Raw genomic sequence first — 13,778 nt, 5'->3', positions numbered from 1 at the left:
TGCTTTCTAACTGCTCTATAGTTCAGTCTCGCAACATTCGGCAACAAATTATAATTTTTGAATCGCTGATAAAATATTGATAGAAGATTCATAAGACATAATTATTGGTCAACAAGGGGGTATTTGGATATTGTATTAAATATCGATTATATATTGGATATTGTGCATTTATTGTACAATTTACAACCTTTATTGGAAAAATCCCTTTTGAATTTTTTATCAAAACCAATAGAGGATACAAAAACAATAAAGATTACTATTATATTGTGCAGGGGAATTCCTAGGCGTACGGAATTACGTCTTTTATTTATCGAAATTACAGATTCACGCAAATAAAAGCTACGGAAATATCCATTGCCATTCCTCTATCTTCAAACACAAGTTGCATCTCCAAGAAATAAAAGGGTGTCGTTAACAAGAGCGCCCTCGTTAGTCAGCGTCAAGATGATGTGCGCCCTCTGAAAACAGCCGGCAACAAAACAGGAAGTGTGGTATCGTAACTGTCATTAATAAGTCTGGCACCTTATCCACAACTGAGTGCTTGCACCTGTTCACTGTACAGCGCTCCTCCCGATTCCACTGAAGTTAAGTGGTGCAGTTCAGCTGTCTTTATACTGTGGATCGCATTGGGAAACTCTTGGTACCTGTTTGTTGGTGTATCGTGTTGAAAACGCGGCAAAATGGCGGCGACCAGCATGTTAAAACCTCACGGACAGCAGGTATGATTTGGCTGTGGAATGTATCTTTTATTGAACTTGAAGCGGGTCTCAAATGACCGTAATCACATTTCAACATGAGCAAGATGACAACAAAACCGCCAAGGGTTCACCCCGGTTCTACCCTGGATGGCTTACCACGTAGCTTTGTTTCGTCTTTGAGAATACTGTTCGACGTTTTGGACGAGGAGGGCAAAGGTATGGTACATCTCTCAGATATCGAATCACGATGGCAAGGGGACGGCATACAAGAGCTTCCCAGTGGAGTATTGGAAGCGTTGAGGAAAGTCACTCCAAAAAACGGATACCTCAGCTTTGAGAGATTTTGTGCCGGTCTGAAAATAGCACTAATTAGAAAGAGGACGGAAACAAAAGGGGTTGTAAAAACAATAGCTGGTCCGCAGAATGGCACTAATCAGGCCCCAGCAAGAGCGAAAAGTATGCCTCAACTTCAAGATCCACTCACCAAAACTGAACATGCGCGTACACATAGTGGGGAGGGTCGACAACCACCAAGAGTTATGGACAAAGCAGCCCCTCAAATTGGACCAGGGGGTGGGAACAGTAAAACGAGTATTGTTGATGCTTTAAGAAGTTGGCAGAAAGAGCAGTTGAAGAAAACCAGTGGTAGCCGCGAATCTGGTGACGGCAGGTCCACGTCAAACAATGACAAACTGATGTATGTGGAAGATAGAGGTAAGCTATTAAATAATAATAATAGTTTATTACGCAACTGTAATCTGCTGTGGATACAGTAAGGTAAAAATAGTGTAAAACAAAACAAATAAAAATAACTACAAAAATAGTGTAAAATAAAGCAACTAAAAATAATTACAAATTTAAAAGTTCTAATAACGACAAAAAATCAGAAAGTAATAAAAATACAGTAAAGGTAAAGGTTCTCCCTACCCAGGGGTTTACACAGGCGATGCTTTGTATATGGTATTTTTAAGATATAGAGACAGAGCAATGTTATTTTCCATAAGTTTTAAGAATATTATGTCTTTGTTCTTTTCGCTTAAGGTAATTTCGCAGTTTTTCAGGAGGATTTTTCTTTACCGATGCCTTTGACAGCACGCGTTGATTTTCGTGACAATTCAAATCAAATTCTTAGATACAAGTATGGCAACAATCAATAACGCCCATGAGTTTGATTACGATGCTGAAACTGCTATATCCTTCAATTCAGAAGACGAAATCTGAGAGCACATTACTGTTGAAGAATTGTTTTGCATATGCTGTGAACGAAACGATTGCTTGAAAACAAAATGCAGCAAATTTCTTGTACATTGTGTATAAAGAAAATTGACACATTGCCACATGAAGTGGGACATACACAGGGTAAAAACTTCGAAAAGTGTTATTTCAGACCCCAAAATTCAGTCTCTGGTACAACGCGGTGTGGTCCATGTCATGCACCGTTACAAAGTTCATTAAACTAGCTTTATTTTAAACTAAAAAACAGTGCTCGAAATATTTCAAAATATTCAAAAATACAACAGAAAATGCACTGAAATACGAAAAATTACATGAACAAGAAATTCTCTGATTTTCAAAATTCTAATTTCTCACAAAAATGATTCTTGTAAGTATATAAGATCTGCACATGCTTTATGGCTTTTGACATTTACTGCGACACTGTAAAACAAGACCTTGGAGTGTGTACTGTACGCAGCAACGCTTGAGAGCACATTTAAATGACGTGTCGGCGACGATCCTGGGGTGAAAGGACGGTAAGACAAAAAGAATTATGGGATTAAACTTGACTAAAACAAAAGTTTAGGAGGATTATTTTGGCTGTGACTCCTTCTTGTTTTACCTTCATGGTGTCATGTTTACATGAAAGAAAACAAGTGTCATCACTTTCATTGACGCGATAAACAATCTTTTGTTTTATCTGTGAGGCTTATAAATTGATATACTGTAGAATACAGTACTCATTTCGCCCAACCTCCCGCCCGCTTCCGGATTTCGATCACTTTTTTTTCGCTCGCTTTGTTTAATTCGACCGCGCAATTTCTGCTTTTTTTTCGACCGCACAAATCTGGAAGTGTCCGCTCGCTCAATTGCTCGCTCGCCTGACAGCGCAACCGCCCGCATTTACAGTTCATTACCTACTGTTTCATGTACAAGTGTGTAATTTTTGTTTTTATGATATTAAAATAAGAATAAATACAATCAAAAATTTATAAAACGACCGTTGAAAAAATACGGTGGATCACACGGCCATATAAAATTGGTAATAATACATACGCGTAGTAATAATGTCCACCATAAACAAGATCGAACCAAACATGTGAAATCAAATACGACACTGACACTGACACAACTAATATGAAATAAAACCATTCAATTTTTGGTGGAGAGCGAAAAATGTCTACTGTAGAGTATGGTATTCATTGAGTAACCGTGTGTAGGGTGACGGTTGTCATGCACGCATGGTTTGGGTTTAACACGAGTCAAGTTGTAGTTATGTAAATCTATGGCACCTATAACAATTGAAGAATATCTGCAGGAATAGTAAGACTGTGAAAAAAACGACCAATCGATTGTTATAGAATGACAGTAGTGTACAATTTGTCAAACAAATACAATACTTGCAAATGTAATGTCGGCCAGCGCCCATCTTACTTGTCCGAAGTTGTCGAAGCCGACATCAATGGAGATTGCGTTTTTTAAATTCAAATTTTGCAGGGTATTCTGTTTTTTGGGAACTCTGGGCGAAATACTTTCATGAGCTGTACGTAGTTCACTTACAGCCAAAACAAAGTCAGCTTGGACATTAAGTTGTGAGACGCGACAAAACAAACGCTGCCAGTGATAGATTACGTGAATAAAAAAACAAAATAAACGCAATCAAAGGCGCCGACCACACGCTTTGGAAATAAATAGAACGCGTTGCTAAGAGGAATCGCACCTGCATCTCGACGACGTCTCCGGTCATGAGCAGGGTTTGCCGCGTCTTAGAAAAATTGAAAGTTAAAAAGGAATCAGTGTCGGGGAACCATTCACAATGTTTGCATGAAAAATCCCACGCGAAAGCGTTTTTTTTTCTTTTTCTGTTACAAACACTATGGTACCTGAATCCCGATTAATTCATAAATATGAATCGGTAAGGGTCAATTTCCTGCAATCCTACAAGATTAAATTTGCCTCCGAAAATCTTTCTAACGATGACCTGGAAGATTGCCATGATTGAGTGCCACCATTTCTGTTCTAAGATTTATTCAGTATAATAATACAAATGTTCACCCCAACAGAGGTGGACATACAGTTTTAGCGACCCGAAGAGCTCATTGTCAACCGAGGCGAAGCACTACGATAAAGACTTTCCGTTCCCAATAAATAATAATAAAAAAAAAAACTTCTCGTTCCCGACATTATGAAATTCTTTCGTTTTGGGGGAAAACCCTGGAAAAAAAACTGATTTTGACAAGATAATTTAGAAATTGATATTAATAAGAATAATTCATAACGAAGTGTATTTCATATGTACCCATATTTTTTTAAAACACACACACAACACACAAATACTAGTACTTAATACATATCGCGATTGACCAGTTATATACATGTAGCTGCTTGAACTACACACACAAGGACGTAAATATGTAAATACAGGTCACAGTTCGACTTGCGTAGCAAACGTTACAATGTGTCAAGTGATTTGAAGGTGTCTTTGTTCCAAAACAGAGAAGCAATAGGCGTTGTGTTTTGAATCGTCATTAAAACCTAAATTTATTACGAATAAAAACTTAAGTTTATACATACAATGTACGATCATTGTTACTCCAGCGGTCGGTTGGCAAGCGGACGATGTTTCTGAAGCCAGCCATAGCAGGAGCGAGCGAGCGAACAAAAGCAAGTGAGCGAGCGAACAAAGGCGAACGCGAGCGAGCGGAAAAAAAACCGGTCGGTTTCCGGTCGGAAAGCAGCGAGCGGTCGGAAATTAAGCGATAAGCGATCGGGAAAAAAAGCGATAAAAGCGGGAGGTTGGGCGGAATGAGTACTGTACTTTATTTTCGCTTGGAATTTATTTTCGCTATTTTCGCTGAAGGGATGATTCCGTGAAAATAAAATTTTTCCTATATTTCACATTAAACTCATCAAAAATCAGTGAAAATAAATTCCATACAAAATGCCCAAAAAGCCTTTTCAGCGAAAATTAATTCCAGCGAAAATAAAGTATTCCACAGTACTTACAAAATACAAAAAATTGAATTTTTCCTTCAATCAAGTCAAATCTATTAAAAATGAGTGGATAAAAACACAGCAATCAGGCTGAACTGCATAATTTTATGATTTTCTAGCCAGAGAAAACTTTGCTCAAGTTTATTACGTTCAGTAAATGCAAGAAACCTAGCGAAGAGAATAAAGAAAATAACAATCCTTTTAAGAAGAGTTTTCATGAATGAGCTCATGAATATTCATAGGGCCCAGCACTCTCTGACTGCTGGGGAAAACCCTGGTTGTAACCATAAAATGTCACGAGATAAATTAACTACACAACACCATATTTAACAAATTATTTTGAAATTCACTATAAATATAATAGCAACTTGATGGTTACTTTGCATACATCACTCCATTATCCTTCCTTCAAATGCACCATGAAAACAAATATAGGCGCTTAAATTGTGGTACCGTATTTGTCTTCAGTTAAGCGCCACCTTCAATTAGGCGCCAGTGCCACAAAAACTTTGTATTTTACACCTCAATTAAGCGCCAGACAAAGTTGAAATTTTGGCACGTAATGATCGTGAATTGGGCGCCGGCGGATCGACTACCGGTTACCGGTTCGTAGCGATGGACGCGATCGCGGAAGTCCCTCGCTGTTACTGTACGAATGGCTTTTATGTAAAAAAAATTGGTTTTGTTTCTAACAATTTTTAAGAAATCGGTCTATAATCTCTTAAAACATGTCTTTTTAGTCTACTGTAGAAAATATCAGCGTGATTTTTAATTTCGCAGTAAGTCCATAAAAACGAAATTAAAACAACGCGAAAATGTTCTGTTTCAAATGCGCTGTTGTCACAGTAAACAGTGTTAAATTATTCTTTAAATGCTCAGTTTACTTTCCAAAAATAACTAATTTCTTGATTTGAAAAAAAAATCATGCCGTTTTTCCCACCAAAATCAAAGCCAAAATATCGCAAACATCGGCAAATCACTTCCGCATTGCGTTCATACATTATTTAAATGAGCTATGGTAATTTGATCACGTTGGCATCATCCAGCATTTTGATTGGTTAATTAACGACTTGACCTATCAGGTCAAAAAACGCGTTCCAGGTCAAGTCCTAGACAGGAAGCATGGCAGACATCGAATCGCGCCGAGCGTTTACATGCGACCAGAATCATTCGCTTACGATGAAATTAAGTTGAATTTTACTTGCATTTTATTTTTTGTACGTTATTATAACTACTACTGAGTAATAATCGTAACCGTGGAATGCAGCATGACCGGATTTTGCTACCGTGATCATTGACTACTAAGCGTTGAATTTGTGTTTGTTTTATTTTTCTGTTGATTGTACGGCAAACTGTGAATGTTTTCTAAAGAATGATATTTTTTGTATAACTTTCTAAACTGTCTGAAAACGGGTCATTTACTCAGTATTTAAAATAAAGGCTACAGTGACTAAGCGTCAGACTGTAATGTAAAATATTGTCAATAATCTATCACCAGAATGGAGCAAAAACAATGGCTTGTAACACAATTACCGGTACTAGAACTTGAAGTGCTTGAAATAAGCGCCATTTGAAACAAAGTTGCTCAAATTTAACCACAAATAAGCGCCACCATGACGTGAAAGTGTAACAAAGTGGCGCCTAATTGAAGACAAATACGGTAACTTGATTTGTAATTGAAGTTGTCGCTGGATCCTAAAATCACAAAATGCAACACTATTTTGAATCCTGCTTTAGAATACGCTCAATACAACTTAGCTTAGAAAGTATGGAATGTTCCATAAACCATGTTCATTTGGACACATTAGCAACAAATGCTATGAAATCTATTATAACATGGACAGAACAACTTGGCTAGTGGGTTCATCAAACAAAGCACTATCCTCGGGGGCGGAGCTACGTCACAGACGTCCCACGTTGCTACGACGCGCACCACTGTACATGCATTTCTATGGGCTCTGTGGAACGCCGGTCGAGCCCCGGTGGAACCGGTGAAAATTCGAGAAAACAACACAAACTCAACTTTGAAGTAATCCCGAACAACCAAATTTGTATATGTTACACACGTAGGGCTAATCTTGTTACACTGTTCAGAGAAGTCCCAACAACCATCCCGAAGTACCGTTTTCTGTGAGTTTTTGGCCTTTGTTTTCACCGCCGCAGGTTGCCAGGCGGTGAGTGAAAATGCCCGGATGTCCGCGCCCGAGGATAGAGATTCCGCTCCCGTTTTCACTTCAACACAGGGGGTCATCTGCAGATGCGTCCAGTCGAGATTTCTTTAGCGGTCACATTAATTTTCACGATCACGCTAAAAGGACTAAAAGAACAAATAATTATTTAATTTTGTAAAACAAAAAAGAAGTCCCAACTTTGCCAGTCTACACTAGAGAGACATCAGTTTGGCGTGTGATTGATGGATTTGTTGATCTACAGTGCAATCTACATAAATGTTCCACTGTTTGCTATGGTAACAGTTTTTGAACCAGAATACCTTAATTGTTGCACATACTGTGAAATATTTTATTTTTGCTGGAATTAATTTTTTCGGAAAAGGCATTTTATGTGTTTTGTATGGAATTTAATTTCACTGATTTTTAACGAGTTTAATGTAAAATATAGGAAAAAAGGTATATTTGCTGGATTTTATTTTCACTGAATCATTCCTTCAGCGAAAATAGCAAAAATTAATTCCAAGCGAAAATAATGTAGTCTACAGTACTACTTCATATGCCGAATGCCACAGACATAGTATATCAGATATTACAGCTGTAAGAGATTTAAATAAAACTTAGTACATATACAATGTACATGTAAATGGTCTGGGATCCTCCACAAATACTATCACCGTAGTTCAGGGTACCTAGCCAATTTTTATCTGTTCCATTAATATCTCATGTACAATCCCTTTATTTCTATGAAACTTGGTGCATATATGTTTTGGGATAAACCACAAACCACAGATGTACAATCAAATTTATTCTCAGAGTTTTCTGTTAGTATTGACAATTTCAAATTGAATTTCACAATGTGCATTTCAAAGTTCAGAGCTATGTCAAGTATGTTTGGAAATAGAACACCATAAAAATGGGACACTGAACGCATATTTATACCAGTTTATTCACCTGCACATTGAAAACTGAAACAGTTGCAGCTCTCACTTCCCCTTGAAATAAAATGGTTTCAGGTTGGTACCAGCAACTTCTGGTTTTGTATTTATATACAAAACATAGAGATCCCTGGATGGTTGTACAGAGAAGGGAATCTATTCACAGCAAGCAATTTTCACATGCAGAGCACCTCAGCTGATTATACAGAGTAGGGGCCTGTTAAGATCAGCAATTTTCACAGAGCACCTCAGCTGATTATACAGAGTAGGGGCCTGTTAAAAGCAGCAATCTTCACAGAGCACCTCAACTGATTATACAGAGTAGGGGCCTGTTAAAAGCAGCAATCTTCACAGAGCACCTCAGTTGATTATACCACAGACCCTCTAGCAGAGGGTTAGAGGGTCTATGATTATACAGAGTAAGGGCATGTTAAGGGCGGTAGTTGATTTTCCCACAATCCAATGCACTCTTCAGATGGAAATCACAAGTATGAGGTTTGACCTGGGCGTGACTTGCACTGATTACCGGGTTACTGTAATTGAAATTTTATGCCATGTATTTATAGACGTTGTAGACATTTATTTCACTTTCTTTGCTTCACAAAATTTTGATTAAATTTCTAATATATTGATTAAAAGCAGCGAACAATGCAGAGAGAGCCGCACAATTACGTTTAAATTCATGTAACCTTTTTAAGGTCACTACGTTTGAATTTCACATTCAATTCTGATCAATTGATAACAATTTTATGTAAGTTTTTTAAGTATTTTAATAAAGGAATCAGGAATCTTGCCAGGTTCAACAGACTCTCATCACTGCCAAAACATAGGACCAAAAACATTTTTTTCTAGCATAGTACATTGTACATGTATCTTCGAATGGAAACAATTCTTCGGAAGAATTTTTTAAATTCAAGTTTTTTAGCTCCGCTGTCAACTTTGTCGAGCGGAGCTTATCATATGAGTGATTGTCCGTCGTCGTCCGTGTCAATGTTTTACTTTTTCGACTTCTTGTTAAAAACCAATAGTTCAATTGCTTTGATATTACATATATAGATACTACATGTAGACCTTTCTCAGATTTGTTCATTTTGTGATGATATCTTCAATTCTCTAATTTTGGTGAATATTTTTTGTCATTTTTGGTAAAAAGTGATATTTTCTACTTCTTGTTAAAAACCAAAAATTCAATTGCTTTGATATTACATATATAGATACTACATATAGACCTTTTTCAGATTTGTTCATTTTGTGATGATATCTTCAATTCTCTAATTTTGGTGAATATTTTTGTCATTTTTGGTAAAAAGTGATATTTTCGACTTCTTGTTAAAAACTGTAAGTCCGATTGCTTTGATATTACATATATAGGTACTACATGTGGACCTCTCTCAGATTTGTTCATTTTGTGATAATATCTTCAATTCTCTAATTTTGGTGAATATTTTTTGTCATTTTTGGTAAAAAGTGATATTTTCGACTTCTTGTTAAAAACCAAAAATTCAATTGCTTTGATATTACATATATAGATACTACATATAGACCTTTTTCAGATTTGTTCATTTTGTGATGATATCTTCAATTCTCTAATTTTGGTGAATATTTTTGTCATTTTTGGTAAAAAGTGATATTTTCGACTTCTTGTTAAAAACCAAAACTTCAATTGCTTTGATATTACCTATATAGATACTACATGTAGACCTTTCTCAGATTTGTTCATTTCGTGATGATATCTTCAATTCTCTAATTTTGGTGAATATTTTTGTCATTTTTGGTAAAAAGTGATATTTTCGACTTCTTGTTAAAAACCGCAAGTCCAATTGCTTTGATATTACATATATAGGTACTACATGTGGACCTCTCTCAGATTTGTTCATTTTGTGATGATATCTTTAATTCTCTAATTTTGGTGAATATTTTTGTTATTTTTGGTAAAAAGTGATATTTTCGACTTCTTATTAAAAACTGTAAGTCCGATTGCTTTGATACTATACATATTGTTCATTTTCTAATGATGTCTTCAGTTCTTTAATTGAAATGTGCATTGCTAACAGCGGAGCTATCTCAGCCGATAGGCTGCTTGTTTATTTTCAGGACAGATCAATACGATATATTTTGTGTTATCCTACCGACACCATAAAAAACCATGTGAAAATAGAGGGCATTTTTGTCTTGATACCTTAAAATACCATAGCCATTTTTGCACATTGTCCCTTTTGGTTTTACATCTCCTGAACTTTAGATTATGGAATATTCTTACAACTTCTTGTATGCATATTATCTATTATGATGTCCTTTATGTATTATACTACTTTTATGAAGTACACGAAAGGTATTTTTCTAGTCATCACTAAAAAATCACACATGACTTTTTATGGATTGGGCCATATTGCTGTTGGTATGGATTTATGGTTTATTATGTTATCAGCTATTATGGACATTATGGTTTTTTTATGGTAAAATTAGTTACAGTTAGATTAAATATGGTATTATATGGCATTTTATATGATACTTGATTGTGTAATGGTATATTATGGCTTCAAATTTTTAATTTTATGGTAATATATGGTGTCAGAGTTCACTAAATCATGTGTTACTATACCATCAAGATTTCATTCAAATTTGATACACAGGTGCAAATCTGTTTAGACTAATGACATATTTTGCTTCTATCTGTCCAGACGTTTTTGTTTATCATATTTATACTTAGTTTTTCTTTAGCCAAAATATATCAATGGTCAAACTGTAGAAATGTTCATTTCTTTTGATAAACAAATTCTTCTAGTGCCGCTAGTCTATAAACAAATGAAGATCATTAACATTTCAAAATGACAGCTGTTTTAGCCCATAAAAAGGTTACTACACAGGCAGTACATGTAAATGCCAAATCTGTTGACAACAGTTTGAGTTTCAAAATATATTCAGAGTTTAACAGAATTTGATTGTTTCATTTAGGTAATTATATTCTTTCAAATGTCTAGATAAAACCTGAAGCCATATTTTACCATACGATTTCCTTTCCCAAGCCATAAAAACCCATATTGTCTGGCTGAATACTTGTTCCTTCTGAAACCACAAAGTACCATATCTGTAATTATTACTGTAGCCATATAATGCCATAAAATAAATGCCCTACGTTCTGCACAATCTGAACGCATAAAATACCATATAATTGATTTTAGACTGGAAACGCCCCAAACCATGCAAAACCATATTTTGGGGGGTATCGTTTTTTTTTGACTTACTCTTTTAGGCAAGTTCACTTTTATCTCTGGTTTCATGATTTATTAACAAAATTCACAGCTGTCATATTTATCTTAATTAGCATATTTTTGTAACCCTCCTCTAATCGCACAATTTAATTTATGTGTCTGAATTTCATGAAATGAGAAGACAATAATCTATATTCTAAATGGAAAACCAAGTTTAGTGTCAATTTGATTACTTAAAATGCAGTAATTGACAATTGAAATTGGTTGAAATTACACAATAAGTCTTGGCTAGTTAGTGTGAAAAGTATGCTGGGAGAATAGGTGTCCATTTTTCACATGGTTTTTTATGGCGTCGATAGGAAGTGGATTATACATGTATAAACAAAAATGGTGACATAGAAATTAATGTAGCCATTGTTAAATGCAGATACAATAACCAGGTTTATGAATTCTAGATATTTAATATTTAGATACTGTAGACTACTTTATTTTCGCTTGGAATTTATTTTCGCTATTTTCGCTGAAGGGATGATTCTCTGAAAATAAAATCCAGCGAATATACTTTTTTTCCTATATTTCACATTAAACTAATCAAAAATCAGTGAAAATAAATTCCATACAAAACGCCCAAAAAGACTTTTCAGCGAAAATTAATTCCAGCGAGAATAAAGTATTCCACAGTATTCACTTAATAAATTCACTTATCCAAGTGAAATATTAAAATGTAATTCAAGGAGCCAAGTGAAATGTTGAAATGTGACTTAAGAGGCCAGGTAAATTGTTGAAATGTGATTCACTTATAAAGCCCAATGAAATGTGACTTGTCAAAAGAGCCCAATGAAATGTTGAAATGTGACTTTCATTGTTTTCCAGAATTTCCTGAAAAATTTGTCTCACAAAATGAATTAAATGTGGCTTATAGTATTTCACTAAACTAAATATATTTTACATTTTCTTAGTTTTCAGAGAAAGTAATAAAGTGGGAAGTTCACATGAAGCTCCAACTGCCAACCCAACAACCAAAAGATCTAAAAACAGACGTGATCCTCGTAGACATACCGTCGCTAATGGTATAGACTATAATATGGTAAGAATGTTTTTGTAATGTCATCGACCTCTTACAAATAGTCATTGTCACATGGTCAATTGCCAAACAATGCGGGTCAATGGGTTTGCCAGACATGAAAACAATCGACAAATAAGATTTTATAATGAGTCCAATTTAATAGTAGACTGATCGATTGACTCCCACCCATCAAAAATACAGACATCATAAAGAATTAGTATGGCCCATCACAGGTAAATTCAAAATATTCCACTATTGAATTTATGTTATATAAGGCCCAGAACATCTGTCAGTTTAACCCTCTAAGGGCCAATTTTTTTTCCTGCTTATTAAATTGAATTCGTTCACATTTTCTGTATTCTCATTGAATTCAATCTAAATTTTAAATTAATTAAACAGACAAAATGTGACATTGCTTCTATTTTTTGATCAAAATTTGTGAAATTTTCACAACATTTGAAGTTCACTTTGGCACTCAAACGATTTAAAATGTTTAAACCTCACAGCCTTTTTAGCTCCGCTGTCGACTTTGTCGAGCGGAGCTTATCATATGAGTGATTGTCCATTGTCCGTGTCAATGTTTTACTTTTTTGACTTCTTCTTGAAAACTACAAGTCTGAATGCTTTCATACTTGGTGTATATGTACCTTGGGTAGACCTCTCTCAGATTTGTTCATTTCATGATCATATCTTCAATTCTCTAATTTTGATGAATATTTTTGGTAAAAAGTGATATTTTCGACTTCTTGTTGAAAACCACAAGTCTGATTGCTTTGATATTATATATATAGGTACTACAGGTAGAACTCTCTCAGATTTGTTCATTTCATGATGATATCGCTAATTCTCTAATTTTGATGAATAACAGCGGAGCTATCTCAGCCGAGAGGCTGCTTGTTTAGAGGTTTTATGACAAAATTATAAAAAATCAAATGAGAAACAAATTCAAAACATAATTTTAATGATAATAATAATAAAAAACTGCATCTGTGTGCATCTATTTCAAAAAACTAAGCAAAAATCTGATTGTTATTGTACTACTATATTTACTTCAATAGCACACCCCCCCCCCCCCAATAATGTATTTTGATTGGACTTATAAGTTCACCAAACTCTTACTGATCCATTTATGTTAACTATTTTAACATGTCATTTTTGAAAACGCAAATACAATGCGCATGTTTCATACGTGTGACACATACAAGCCTGTACATACATATTCTCACTTTATTTGTTTTGTTTTGTTTGTTTGTTTGTTTGTTTGTTTGTCTTTCTTCACATCTGTATTGCATTTTATTCAAAATCCTAATAGGGATACGAACGCAATAAAGATAATTATTATTATTACATACATATGGGTTAACCTTTTCACCACCAGTTCTTTCTTTTACATCACAAATTTTCAAAAAAGCCTGCACTTTCCTTCAAAAGATTGGGACAAAAATAGCCTAATTTTTTGAGTAAAAACTGAAAATTGACTCAAATTT

At 35.0% G+C, this 13,778-nt stretch overlaps 1 protein-coding gene across 2 annotated transcripts in view; it reads left to right on the top strand.

Moving 5' to 3' along the window:
* The first annotated feature begins 472 nt into the window (after nucleotides 1-472).
* The window catches only part of LOC102801870 (suppressor APC domain-containing protein 2-like), a 31,173-nt gene continuing 17,867 nt past the window's right edge, over nucleotides 473-13,778 (top strand). For both annotated transcript variants that reach the window (XM_085492322.1, XM_085492321.1), the window contains exons 1-2: nucleotides 473-1,412; nucleotides 12,185-12,312. In XM_085492322.1, the coding sequence (XP_085348448.1) occupies nucleotides 794-1,412; nucleotides 12,185-12,312 (747 nt within the window). In that variant the 5' untranslated portion in view covers nucleotides 473-793. The remainder of the gene's footprint in view (nucleotides 1,413-12,184; nucleotides 12,313-13,778) is intronic.

This window comes from Saccoglossus kowalevskii, chromosome 17 (assembly GCF_978046115.1).
Source record: "Saccoglossus kowalevskii chromosome 17, keSacKowa6.1, whole genome shotgun sequence".
Taxonomy (NCBI): Eukaryota; Metazoa; Hemichordata; class Enteropneusta; family Harrimaniidae; genus Saccoglossus; species Saccoglossus kowalevskii.
Note: the sequence above shows the minus strand (reverse complement) of the source record. Positions and strands in the feature narration are given on the sequence as shown.